Source organism: Ochotona princeps, chromosome 19, assembly GCF_030435755.1.
Source record: "Ochotona princeps isolate mOchPri1 chromosome 19, mOchPri1.hap1, whole genome shotgun sequence".
Lineage (NCBI taxonomy): Eukaryota > Metazoa > Chordata > Mammalia > Lagomorpha > Ochotonidae > Ochotona > Ochotona princeps.
The window spans coordinates 23028483-23040874 of NC_080850.1; the positions used below are offsets into that span (position 1 = coordinate 23028483).

A 12392-nucleotide genomic window follows, 5' to 3' on the forward strand; every position below is an offset into this window, starting at 1 on the left:
CGGAGTCAGGCAGTGTAGCATGCCTTGGCAGAGCAGCTGGCTTGACCTCTTCAAACTTCACACTGCTCTAGCACATGGGCATGACAACAGAGCCACCTCGCAGGTCTGAAGGAGACCTCGGGGCCCGGCCCCTGAGCCAGAAACACCAAGACCTTGTGTGTCAGTATGCCTGTGCTCCACCCAAGCCACCTCACTGTCCCTTCAATGTTGCGCCACCTTGTTTTGTGACTCTCGCTGTCTAGAACACTTTCTTTCTTGCCTGCTAACCAGGAGCTCACCCCAACATTTCCTGTAGGACTCAGCCCACATGTCATGTTCTCTGGCCACCGTACTTAGAACTAAACACTCCAACCTCCCGTGCCTGCTTAGTTTTATGGCCAGCACCTACCAGCCATGAACACACCACATTGTTAATTATGGTCATCCATCAGCTACTGCTACAAGGGCAGGGGACTGGGGCTTGCACATCTGCCCAGTGCAGACCCTCCGCCCACTGGACCACTCCAGCAGGTCTTAGTCCCTCACACCTCTGCCATGGTGGACTTTCTGGAGGTTGGGGCTGCTAACAAAAGCATCCCGAGGCAGTTGCACCTCTGTGGGAATATAGAAGCCCCTTCTCTTCTCCAGATCTCCAATCAACTGCCACTTTCCCAGGGTGGCAGAGCCCAGTGCCCCTGGCGAAGGCCATCCGCTGTGTCCCGGCCTTGCACGCTGGGCCCTCATGGCAGTGTTACAGGCACACATTTTCCCAGCCAGATGGAGAGTTCCACCAGGGCTAGGGGTGTTGGGGGGTGCCTGTCTACTATCCTGAGTAACAGAATGGAAATAAGATGGTGTCACGGCGTGGTACCCTAAGGCACTGCGACTCAGCACGAGGGTGAGGTCTGAGCTCCAGAGGAACCACCCAGATGCTCCCTGCTCCTGTCTTCCTCCACCCCCGCCCCATCCCAAGGGGATCATCCCGATCCACCCTCGACCCCACAGCAGCCTCCTCGTCCCAGAGGGGATCGTGTGGAGCCACGTGGTCACACACTTGGGGAAACTTAAAAGTGCCGCTCCCAGGAAGAGGGTGGAGGTAAGGGGCGCGGGAATTACAAAGCCCTGCGCGTCAGGTCCCGTGTTCCGGCCCGCCCACTGGACAGATGGGGCAACTGAGGTCCAATGGGGCTGAAAGTCCCACGGGGGAGGTAGAGGCACGGGTGTCTCTCCAGAACCCCTGGCTCGCACTCCGGAGCATCGGGGGAACCGCTTCCAGGAGGCATCCACATCTCCAGGGGCAGGACGTGGCCGTCGCTCTTGAGATCCTGCACGCGGCCCTCACACACGACCCCTGAACGCCTACCTGGCCACTCTGCTCCTTCACTTCGCGAGCCGCACGCACGTAGCCCGCCTGCAGCAGATGCTGGTAGATCAGCGGGAGCAGCTCCCGCCGCTTCCGGGCCTCCGCCATGCCGGCCACCCGCGGCGGCCCGCTCACCTGCACGCCCCCCTTAGTCCCCGCCCGCCACTTCCCGCGTGCCCTTAGACCTCGCGCACCCCACTTCCGGCTCCTTGTCCGCCCCGGCCGCGCGGCTCGCCGGGAAATGTAGTCCCCGGCTGCGGGAGGCCCCGCTTCCCCCTCGCCCAACTTTCCGCTCCGGGGAGGGAAAGGAGCCGAGACTTAGAGGGAACCAGCCTCCCATTGGCGTGGGGGCGTGATCAGACGTAGCCCCGCCCTCAGACCGGCCTCGGGGTGGGAGAGCCCCACCCACATTTCAATCCTTTCGGCTCACTCTTGTTGAAGTGATCTTTTTTCCATTCTCTGCTGGTGCGACTGCCTTCCCTTAGCTCCTCTCTCCTAATCTTTACCTCTCCAGAGACCTGAACTTGTAGTTACCCACTCTTTTCTTCAGTCCACGCATTTTGGGATCTATGATTTAGGCTCGTGTTGTTTCTATTGTAGTTATTCATTCTCTGGTTGTACAGATTCTGACTTGAGCTCTGTATCTTGGAGCTAGAGGAAGAGATGACTAAGACATGGCAGCTGCCCTCGAAGCTCTCAGGGTCAAGAGAGGCAGGTGGTAACCAAGCAACTGCAGCTGAAGACTCCGTGTGCCCCGGGCAGCATGGAGGAGGGCGTCCTGCATCTGAGCTGAGCTGAGAGCTGGCACGCCACGCAGAGGGCATGGCGTGAGAAGCCACCCTGGCGCAGGCTGGAGACCCTAAGCATAATTGAGCCTGTCAGGCTGCTGGGCCCAAGGCTTGGGCAGGGGTTGGCAGGAAAGAAGGGACCAAAGAGGGCGTGGGAGGACAGAGGAGACAGCCTGCAACCCCCCAGTTCTGCTCACAGTTTGAACTTTGTTCCAAGGGTAATAGACTGGTTTTACACAGGCGTGCGACCTGAGCTTGTGTTTGTAAAAGACCTTCCCTAGAGAAGCAAGGAAGGTGGATTTGTGGAGAGCAGGAAGGCGGTGGGAGGCTGTGGGAAGAAGCTGAACCAGCCATGGGCCACCCAGCCCTTGCTCTAGAAAATGCAGGCCACGGGCCCAGCGGCGTGGCCTAGCGGCTAAAGTCCTCGCCTTGAAAGCCCCGGGATCCCATATGGGCGCCGGTTCTAATCCCGGCAGCTCCACTTCCCATCCAGCTCCCTGCTTGTGGCCTGGGAAGGCAGTCAAGGACAGCCCAGGGCTTTGGGACCCTGCACCCGCGTGGGAGACCTGGAAGAGGTTCCTGGTCCCGGCTTCAGATTGGCGCGTACCGGCCCGTTGCGGCTCACTTGGGGAGTGAAACATCGGATGGAGGATCTTCTTCTCTGTCTCTCCTCCTCTCTGTATATCCGGCTTTCCAATAATAATAAAATCTTTACAAAAAAAAAAAAACAAAGAAAATGCAGGCCACTTGTGGACACATGACATTTTCTGTGCTAGTTCAGGACACAGACTCAATCTAGGGCTGGGCACCCTTCCCCAGCAAGAAACACAGGACCAGGTAGTTAATGCTGTGTCACTGGTGAGGAAGAGAGAAATCAACCCCCTTGGCATCAGTTAGCAAATGCTTATTGAGCACCTACTATCGCAGATGAAACCAGCGCCATTCCTGTAGAGCTGACAGTCTGATGGAGGTGACAGGCTAAAACAGCAGTCATGTGCTATCCTGTTACAAATAGGGTACATGTTCCAGAAGCAGGACATTGTTTTCTTATGGACTCCTGTGGTGTTGAAGAGCCACACTGCACTCCCATGCCTGGGTCCAAATTCCGGCTTCACCACTTATTACCTACATGACCTCGGATGCATAAGGTGACTTCTCTGTACCTTTGTTTTTTTGAAAAATATTTTAAAGGCATGATTTTTGTCCAATGGGATTATCATAAGAAGTGAGCTCTAGGAAAACTTTTTCTTTTAAGAGTTATTCATTTTTATTTGAAAGGCAGGTTGTACACAGAGAGAAGGGAAGATTGGAAGAGAAATCTCCCATCCACTGATTCACTTTTCAAGTAGTTACAACAGCTGGAGCTGGATCAGTCTGAAGCCAGGAGCCTGTGATCCTTCTGGGTCTTCCACATGGATGCAGGGTCCCAAGGTTTTGGGCTATCATCTGCTGCCTTCCCAGGCACATTAGCGGGCAGCTAAATCGGAAATGGAGAAGCCAGGACTCAAACCAGCACCCATATGGGATGGCAGTACCGCAGAGACTGAATGGACTATGCTATAGTGCCTGCCCCTCGTAAAGCTTCTAATAGGCATGCTCTGTATGTATATATTGGCTGGGATGGTGAAAGCATTTAAGAGAAAGTTAATGAGGATGTAAGTGAGGAACCCTGAACTGTGTGTAGGGTAGACTGGGGAAGATGCTGCTGGGCAGAGGTGGAGTGTAAAGGGCCTAAGGCAGAAGGTGCAACTGAGAGAAGAGGAGAGAAGGGGACAGGGGAGGGTGTGGAAGATGGGCCAAGGGAGCTCTACATTAACGGGCTGCTGCTGGAGGGCACTTTTTCTTCCTTTGGAACCCACTAGTGGTGTACACCCCACAGGTGGGCCTGAGGTGTGGCTGTTTGGCAGAGTGGAGCAGGGAGAGAAGAGGAGATGGAGGGGCGGGGCCGGGGTCTGCGGAAGGGGCAGGTGAGCGACAAAAGTGTAGGCCGGCAACCTGAGAGGGGAAAGTGGTCAGGTGCTGGGGGAGGGGAGTGGAGGATTCCCGGAGTGGATTAGGAAGGAAAATGGGTTAGATCAAGCATGTCAGGGGGGACTCAGGTTTCTGTACCAACAGGTGGGCAGTGTCTTTCTGAGACAGAAACTAAAAGAGGACTCAGGGTGTGGGCGCCGAGGGAGGGAGGGTGTGCAGGGGATGTTAGAAGTCCAAGTTCTATCGTGGATTCACTGAGCCCAGCATGCCTTTGAAACACCAAGTGCGGGAGTTGACTGGGCTTTTGGGTAGCTGGCTGGGGGGCTTAGTGTCGATGTCTGAGCTGGAGAGGAAGGTGGACGCGTGACAGGAGCTGGGTGATGGTCTAGGCTGTGGGTGAGAGCAAGCTTGCCAGGGCAAGGGAGAGCAGAGGTGACCCAGGCCTGAAGTGTGGGGCTCACGCGCTGGGGCTGAGTGAGGCAGGATCTGTCTACACAGGCTGGGAAGAGTGACCAGAGAGCTTGGGAGACACCCAAGAGAGGGGGGCTCCTGGAAGACAGCCAGCGGTGGAGGTGAGGTTATGAGGGGCAGGGCCTCAGGTAGTGCCATGGGTATGGAGTGCTGGAGACCATCAGATGGCAGTGGTCTGAGGGCCATGGTGAGATAAGGGAGGCAGTGGAGTTTCAGAGAACTTTCTGTGTGGAGGAGAGAGAGAGAGACTAAGCCACTGTGTAGCTGTGTTTCAAGGTGCAAGGGACCTGAGTATGTTTACAAACTGCAGGCAGATCCCAGCTGGGTAGATTCCTCAAGGCAGTGGGAACAGCAGGTGTGAAGGGCTGGGATCGGCGTGGGGGGTGGGTGGAGGGGTTGGACCTGGGTGAGGATGGGGGTGAGGGGCTGACTTCTCTAGAACCCCAAAGCAGGAGCAAAGGGAGGGCGGTACCAATGTAAGTGTAGGCTTGCAGTGGGTGTTACGGGAGACTTCATCCTGAGCTGCTATTTTCTTCTGCCAAGTGGGAGGCAAGGTCTGCTGAGAGCGAGGAAGAGGTGGAGAGGCATTTGCGGGAGGGGGAGCATGAGCATTCAGAGTGGAAATTCAGCTAGCCAGCCCACAGCATCCCTCAGGGCCTCATAGCTCGCCAGACAGTGGAGGTCAGTGGTTGCTGAGGGCTGTGTGTCAGGACCTGTCTGCTCCCTCCCTGCTCAGGCCCTGCCCACTGGGCTGCAGACAGTTGTGCTGGGGCTTCTCCTGCCTGGGGCTCTATCAGCTGGGTGGGGGAAGGTCTGACGGGCAAAGGGATGGCATTTCTGTTGGTCCTGGGCTTCTCGGGGGAGCGGTTGCCAAGATAGGTTGGCTGGTTTCTAGGGAGAAAGAAGGGGGCACCCAGGCAGTTGGGAGCTAGATGCCTGAGATCAGAGGGGCCTGCCAGCTTAAATGGGTGGTGATGCTGAGGAGCCCAAATGGGTTAAGAGCTCATGCCATGAGCATGCATGTCCCTGCAGAACCCGAGACCTTGCAGCAACTCCACCAGGAAGCACCTGTAGTCCCCGGTTGAGAATGCAATGATTCAGTAGGATGGAAACTCCCTGAAAGCACTAGCATGCTGTCTTACTGATGGCATGACTCTGCCCCCCTCCACTTCCAGCACCGTGTTTGCACACAGCAGATGCTCACTCACTGCTGTCAAATTTATGAATAAGGTATAGGGGGTAGGGGTCTCCCTGGGAGTGAGGCCTATTGGCCAGAAAAGGAGAAAACTTGTAGCAGGCAGTGTAGACAGAACTGGGCTGTGCATCCTCAGCTGACCTGGGCAGAAATGGAGAACTGGTATTAAATTAAAAAACCAGCACCAAACCCATCCAGGATGGCCTGCTATTAGTTCCCATCTGGCAACAGGTTGTCTGTTTTTGTTTTGTTCCTAATAAAATTCATTGCTGGCGCTTGACTCTTTGTCCTCGGCTCCGGAGAGGCTGGACAATTTCTTTATCTCCCTGATTTTCCAAATCATACCCTTCGCTGCATTGCCTTGGGGACCAAGCACGAAATTAAAACATTAAACCGATAAAATATAACATGGCAACAATTAAGGCAGCGGCAAACAAAACAGTGCATTAAAAAAAATCAGCCGCAGAGAATTTCTCAACCAGTTTGGAAAAAGATGTCTTTGTTAGCTTTAGAAGGCAGAAGCTTCTAGACCACTCTACTGCAAATGCCTCTTGGGTAGATGGTATGCCTTAGTCACCCAGGATGCCCAGGGAGGGCATTTGGGAAATTAGCGAGAGGCAGATATGCTATAGAAAGGCTAAGAACTCTGTGGGTAGGCCCTACAGAGGTGGGAGGCAGCACACAGGACAGGATCTAGGCCAGGAGGCAGGGCACTAGCTATTTGGGCTGGCCTCTCGCCCTCTCTGGACCCCAGCATTACCTTATGTTCAACGAAGTTCCTGGACAACAGGCCTTTAAAATACTAGTACCCTCAAGAGATGTTGCCCAGCTGGGAAGACGTGGTCCAGAGCAGGCCTCCTTTGGCCAGGGTAACTAAACCTGTTTTTTTCGTCTGGACCAAGTCACTTGGGACACTAGATTTCTCACAGCTTCCTCCTCTCTCGGGGAAAATTAATTTTTTCCTCTGGTGTCTCAGGGATGTTTGAAAGGTTGACCTGGTGTTGCTGCAGTAACGTGGAGTTCAGAGAGATGTCAAGGCTGACCTCAGTCCATCGGGGCTGAGAGATACTGTCACCTGTCCCCTCACCCTTGGGTCCGGCTCCTCCCCTCTGCAACCCGCCTCTGGGTCCTGCTTGGACCCCCACCCCCCCACAGCATTTCTCTACTCCATGGTGGGCATCCCACAATCTGTAGTAGACCCTGCAAACTACCCCACCCCATGCTGCGATTCAGTGAGCTGCAGCTCCCTGAGGCCAGAGCCTGTGTCAGGAATGGCAGATGGCGTGATGCAAGAGGCTTTTGGCTGTACCCTCGTAAATACATCCTAGCTGATTCAACTTTTCATTTCAGTGGATGGAATTAAAAGCGGGGCCAGAGAAAATGGATGGGCATTTGGCCTAGTGGTTAAGATACCTGTGTTAGGGTCAGCATGGTGCCACAGTAGGTTAAGCTACTGCTTGGGATGCCCACATCCCACATGATAGTGCTGGTTCAAGTCCCAGCTGCTCTGCTTCTGCTAACGCACTTGGGAAAGTAGCAGAAGGTGGTCCAAGTCCTCAGGCCTCTGCTGCTCACATGAGAGACCTGAATAGAGTTCCAGGATCTTGACTTTGGCTTGACATAACTCTGGCTTTTATGACCCTTTGGGGAGTAAACCAACAAATAGAAGATGTGTCTGTCTATCTCCCCCTACTGTTTTACTTTTTAAGTAGATGAGAATGAACATGAAAAAGAGGCCCGAGTCTGACAGTGGAGAACAGAGTACCTGGGCTCAATACCCACCTCTGCCTCCTGTCTCCAGCTTCCTGCTAACGGGCACCCTGGGAGGCAGAGATGATGGCTTGGGTAATTGGGCTCCTGCCTTCCACATGAGAAACCTGGAATGAGTTATCAGCTCCCAGCTTCAGTCCCTGCAGACAAGGCCTCTGGGGAGTGAGCCAGCAGCTGAGAGCCTACTCTGTGTATCTGTCTCCATGTCTCTGCCTCTTGGATGAATAAGTGAAACAACAAGCCAGGTGGACCAGAGGGAATGCATGCGTTTTATATTCATTGCGAAAGCCAGATTAACTGCTGAAAGAGGTGCAGCAATTCCCAGACTTATCAACATAATTTCTTAGTGTGGTGATTTTGCTTCTCAGAGCTGGAAGGGCCCTTGGAGAGCATCTAGTCTGGTTCTTCTCACCTCCTGCCAAGGGAACAGGCCCTCTGAGAGATCGCCAGAGGCTTAAAGGCAGAGGCAGACCCTCTAAGAGGCTGTCCTGTGACAGTGTGTAGCCGGGTGATAGCACCCCACAGCAGGGGGTGACTCCATTTTGATTCCTTGACTAAGTTTCAAGCATAGCTAACTGCAGCTGTCTGCTTCTGCAAACATGCTTGCTAGTGGATTGGCTTAAGCTGCGGTTGGAACTTAAGTTGACTGGATACCTTGTGTGTCGCTTAAGTTGATTGGATGATTTGTAATGTGTATCACCTAAGTTGACCAGAATGCTATCCACTGATTGGATAGTTTGAGAAAAAAATTCCTGGCTGTTGAGTGCCAATGGGAACTTAAAAAGTCCCTGACTTTGGCCATGTGGCATAGTGGTTCCTGCAGTGTAGCAGGAACTACCACTGCCAAGCTTGGCTAATAAAAACTGCCCTTACATCCTACACTTCTGTGCGGCATGCTCTCTCTTGCTGTCTATAACAGTCCCCTTTGGCTTGAGCCATTGCCACATCCCCTTCTCTGCAGGCTGCCCTTGCCCTCCCTCTTCCCCTGTCTACTCTACACGCTGTAGTTGGCATCACATCACTTCCCTGCTTATCCACCCTCCCCGGCTGAAACCCTGACTACAAGCTGTGTGAGTCCTGTTTTTCCGCGTGCCTCCTATCATTCAAACATGCAACCTAATCTGAGCATGCAGTGTCCTGGCAACATTTCACTCCCTTGCCACCATTCAGACACAAGTGCTCTGTCCGCTCTGAAGTTCCTGTTCCTTTCCAAAGACAAGTGCAAGCGCCCCTCTTCCATACTAGCTCCTGTGGCTGCCTAGGCTCTTCACCTTGGGCAGTCATTTCTGTTCTGCAACAAGGTCCCCTTCTTTTGGCTTGTCCTTTCAGGAGGACATGCGTGACAGAGGGTCCAGCCAGGAGGGGGCAGTGCACCACCAAAGGAAGGTCTCCTGGAAGGTCAAGGTCCCTGGGTTGCAGGGACCTGGTGAGGACCATGGACACCTGTGTAAACAGGTGGAGCCGCAGAGGGAGTGATCCTTGGCAAGTTCTGCCCCTCCCTGGCCTCGGTGTGCGTCTCTGAAACGGGTAGGGTTGGGTCGGTTCAGCATTTCTGAATGCATGGAGATGCACCAAGTGGCTTCAAGAGAAAAGCAGATGGACACTTTAAAATGGAAAAGTTATGTATTTACTTTAGTATGTATTAGACCAAAAAAAAAAAATCTCTTACATCAAACCTGTTATTTTGCAGATATCACTGTGGATGAGGCTCAAGCAGGCATTCATGTAAAAAAAAAAGTGAATCAATAGTAAGGAAAGTGCCAATTAAGTAATAGTACAGGTAATAAGTCAGCAGTGAATGGCTGCCACTGGGAAAATGCAGCTGTGCTCTGCCTCTGACGCTCTGCAACAATGCTGTGACCGGCTGTGACTCCTGGCTAGGAAAGGACTGGAGGCAGGGAGAGGGAGCTGCCTCCTGTGGCTGGGGTGCTGGGCCCAGGGCTGGAGGGGCAGGAAGCCTGCAGACGGGCTCTCCACCCCACCCTTGCTCCCCTGCAGAGGATCCCAGTGCTGGCTGCCCCTCCCCACTGCCTTTCTTAGCTTCCCCTCAGTTACCAGGGAGTAGGAGGCTGTTCCCTCATTCTCACCCAACACCCTGCTTGACATCAACTATTCAGGGCAGCGATTGCCAAAGAGGCAGGAAGACACTGGGCACAGAAAAGATGGTCATTGTGGACAGGTTTCTGTCATGCACATCTGTGTCCAGTCTGAGATGACCGCCCAGCCATTCCCAAGCTTATTGAGTGCTGGCCTCACCTGACTGTTCAGAGCAACACACTTCTAAGGCCCCACATCAACAACTTTGATTTTGGCCTTTATTCGAAGCAAAACTTGTTTATTTCTTTGAAACACAGAAAGAGATTTTGCATATGTTGGCTCACTCTCCAAATGCCCATGATGATTGGGACCAAACCAGGCCAATGCCAGGATTCTGGAACTCCATCCAGTCTCCCACATGGGTGGCTGGAACCCAAGCACTTGCTATACTCTCAGGTGCATTAGCAGGCAGCTGGATGGGAAGTGGAGGAACTGGGTCTTGAAACCATATGATACGGGATGCGGGTGTTGCAAGCATCAGCTTACCTGCTGTGCCATACCTACTTCCACACTTACATTTTTTTTAAAAGATTTATTTATTTTTATTACAAAGATATATAGAGGGGAGGAGAAAGAGAGAGGAAAATCTTCCCTCTGATGACTGACTCCTCAAGTGGCCTCAATGGCCGGTGCTGTGCTGATCTGGAGCCAGGAACTTCCTCCAGGTCTCCCGCACGGGTGCAGGATCCCAAAGCATTGGGCCATCTTCGACTGCTTTCCCAGGCCACAAGCAGGGAGCTGGATGGGAAGTGAAGCTGCTGGGATAAGAACCTGCGTCCATGTGGGATGCTGGCGCGTTCAAGGCGAGGACCTTAGCTGCTAGGCCACGCCACCGGGCCCCACACTTACATTTTTAAAAGCATTTTTTTCAGTAATTAATTTTTTAAAATATTCATTTTATTTGAAAGTCAGTTAGAGACAGGGAGAAATAGAGAGATCTTTATTTTCTGGTTCACTCCCCCAAATGGCTGCTGCAATGGTCAGAGCCAGCCCAAAGCCAGGAGCCAGGAGCTTTTGGCTCTCTCACGCTGCTGCAGAGACCTGAGCATGTGGGCCATAGTCTGCTGCTTTCCCAGGTGCATTAGCAGGAAGTAGATTGGAAGTGAAGCAGTTGGGATTCAAGCCAGTACCCTAATACTGGCTGCTGGCATCCTAGGCCACAGCTTGAACTGGTGTGCCACCCCACCAGTCTTCTCCAGTAATTCTGGTGCTTCTAGACCTGGGGGCTCAGTGAGATTGTATTGCTCACTGACAGTCATGGGTGGGTCAGTAGACGCTTTCCTGATGCCCAACTCAGTTCTTCCTCCCGAGCATTGAGTCAGCCATGGTGAGCAGAGAGAACTCCACAGGGAAGTGTGCTGGCATGTTTTGGAGCCTCTGTTGCTTGGAGGGTGGAGGGGGATCTTCTTCGGGGCTTCTTTAGAAGTGAACATGCTGTAGTTGATGCTATTTGTTCATGGGACAGGATCAAGGAGGTGGGAGATGTGGCCTCTGTGGTTGCAGGGCAGCTGAGGACACGAATCCATTTGCATCTGAGTCATCCATGGCTTGGGTTCACACGAGGGTCTTTAAGGAACAGCAATAGGGTCATGCTTCGGAGAATGCCACAGTTTGCACGATTTCCAGCTGGAGCTTTCTAACAGAGATCAGTGACCTGGGAGGTAATTGACCTTCCAGCAATTATCCAGTTGGTTAATTTATCAATTATCCATTGATAAATTATGCGCTATTTGACCTATGAAAAATACAGGGACAGAGGGAGACAGGTTCCTATGATCTAGCATGTGAGGCAAGGCATAACCAATGAATCAGAGATTCTGAGTCCCTTCCCTGCTCTCCTGCTCAGAAATACGAGGCTCCCAGCCCGTTCCCTGAGGTTGGCATGAATTGCTCCTGAACATGTTTTTATGCTCCAACTATATATGTTCATAAAACACAGTATTGCCTGGCAGACTTTCCAGCTTGTTATAAATGACATAATACTGTACATTGGCCTCCTGCTGCTTGCTTGCTTTTTGTTCGTGTTGTGTCTGAAATTTATTCACGTTCATGTCCAGGGCTTCCACTTTTCAATCTGCTTCATTTTAGGCGTGCTCTGCAATTTATTAATCCATTCTCAGGTGGATGGGCATTGGAGTGATTACCCACTTTCCACCATGAACTCCATACTGCCCGGGCATCCTTGTGCGTGTCTGTCATGTGCCTGGGGAGGAATTGCTGGTATTGTGAGCATCTTGGCGGCTCCCCTGCCACCGCTGGGCTCATCTGCAGGATGTTCCTGTCTCTCTCCTCATCCACACACAGCAGTGATCCTCAGACGTGGGGACACTTGCTGCTCTTAGGGAGGGCAAGTGGCTCTGATTTCCTCTCCCAGGAGTGGCCTTTCATACCCGTGCCCCCCCGTCCGTGTCTCTGTAGGATTGTCATTGTTTTCATCATTGACCACAGTCCTATAATCAGCTACTGTCTTCTGCCAGGCCTGGCAGGTCTTCTCACCTTATTTAAACAGTTTTTTTTTTCAAATTATCTATTTACTTTAATCTGAAAAAGCAGAGAGAGAGACAAACAGAAAGAGACCCACTGGTTTGTTTTCCAAATAGACACAATATCGGGGGCTGGGCCAGGAGGATGCCAGTAGCCTGGATCTCCATCTGAGTCTCCCACGCAGATGACAGGTGGCTGATCGCTTGGGCATCTTCTGCTGCCTCCCAGGATGTGCATTAGCAGAAAGTGGGATCAGAAGCAGATGTAGGGCTCC

At 52.7% G+C, this 12392-nt stretch overlaps 1 protein-coding gene across 1 annotated transcript in view; it reads right to left on the reverse strand.

Moving 5' to 3' along the window:
- TCOF1 (treacle ribosome biogenesis factor 1) overlaps positions 1 to 1494 on the reverse strand; it is a 31211-nt gene extending 29717 nt beyond the window's left edge. Inside the window, exon 1 of the mRNA XM_058677882.1 lies at positions 1343 to 1494. Coding sequence (XP_058533865.1) covers positions 1343 to 1450 — 108 coding nt within the window. The 5' untranslated portion in view covers positions 1451 to 1494. The remainder of the gene's footprint in view (positions 1 to 1342) is intronic.
- Positions 1495 to 12392: the final 10898 nt, after the last annotated feature.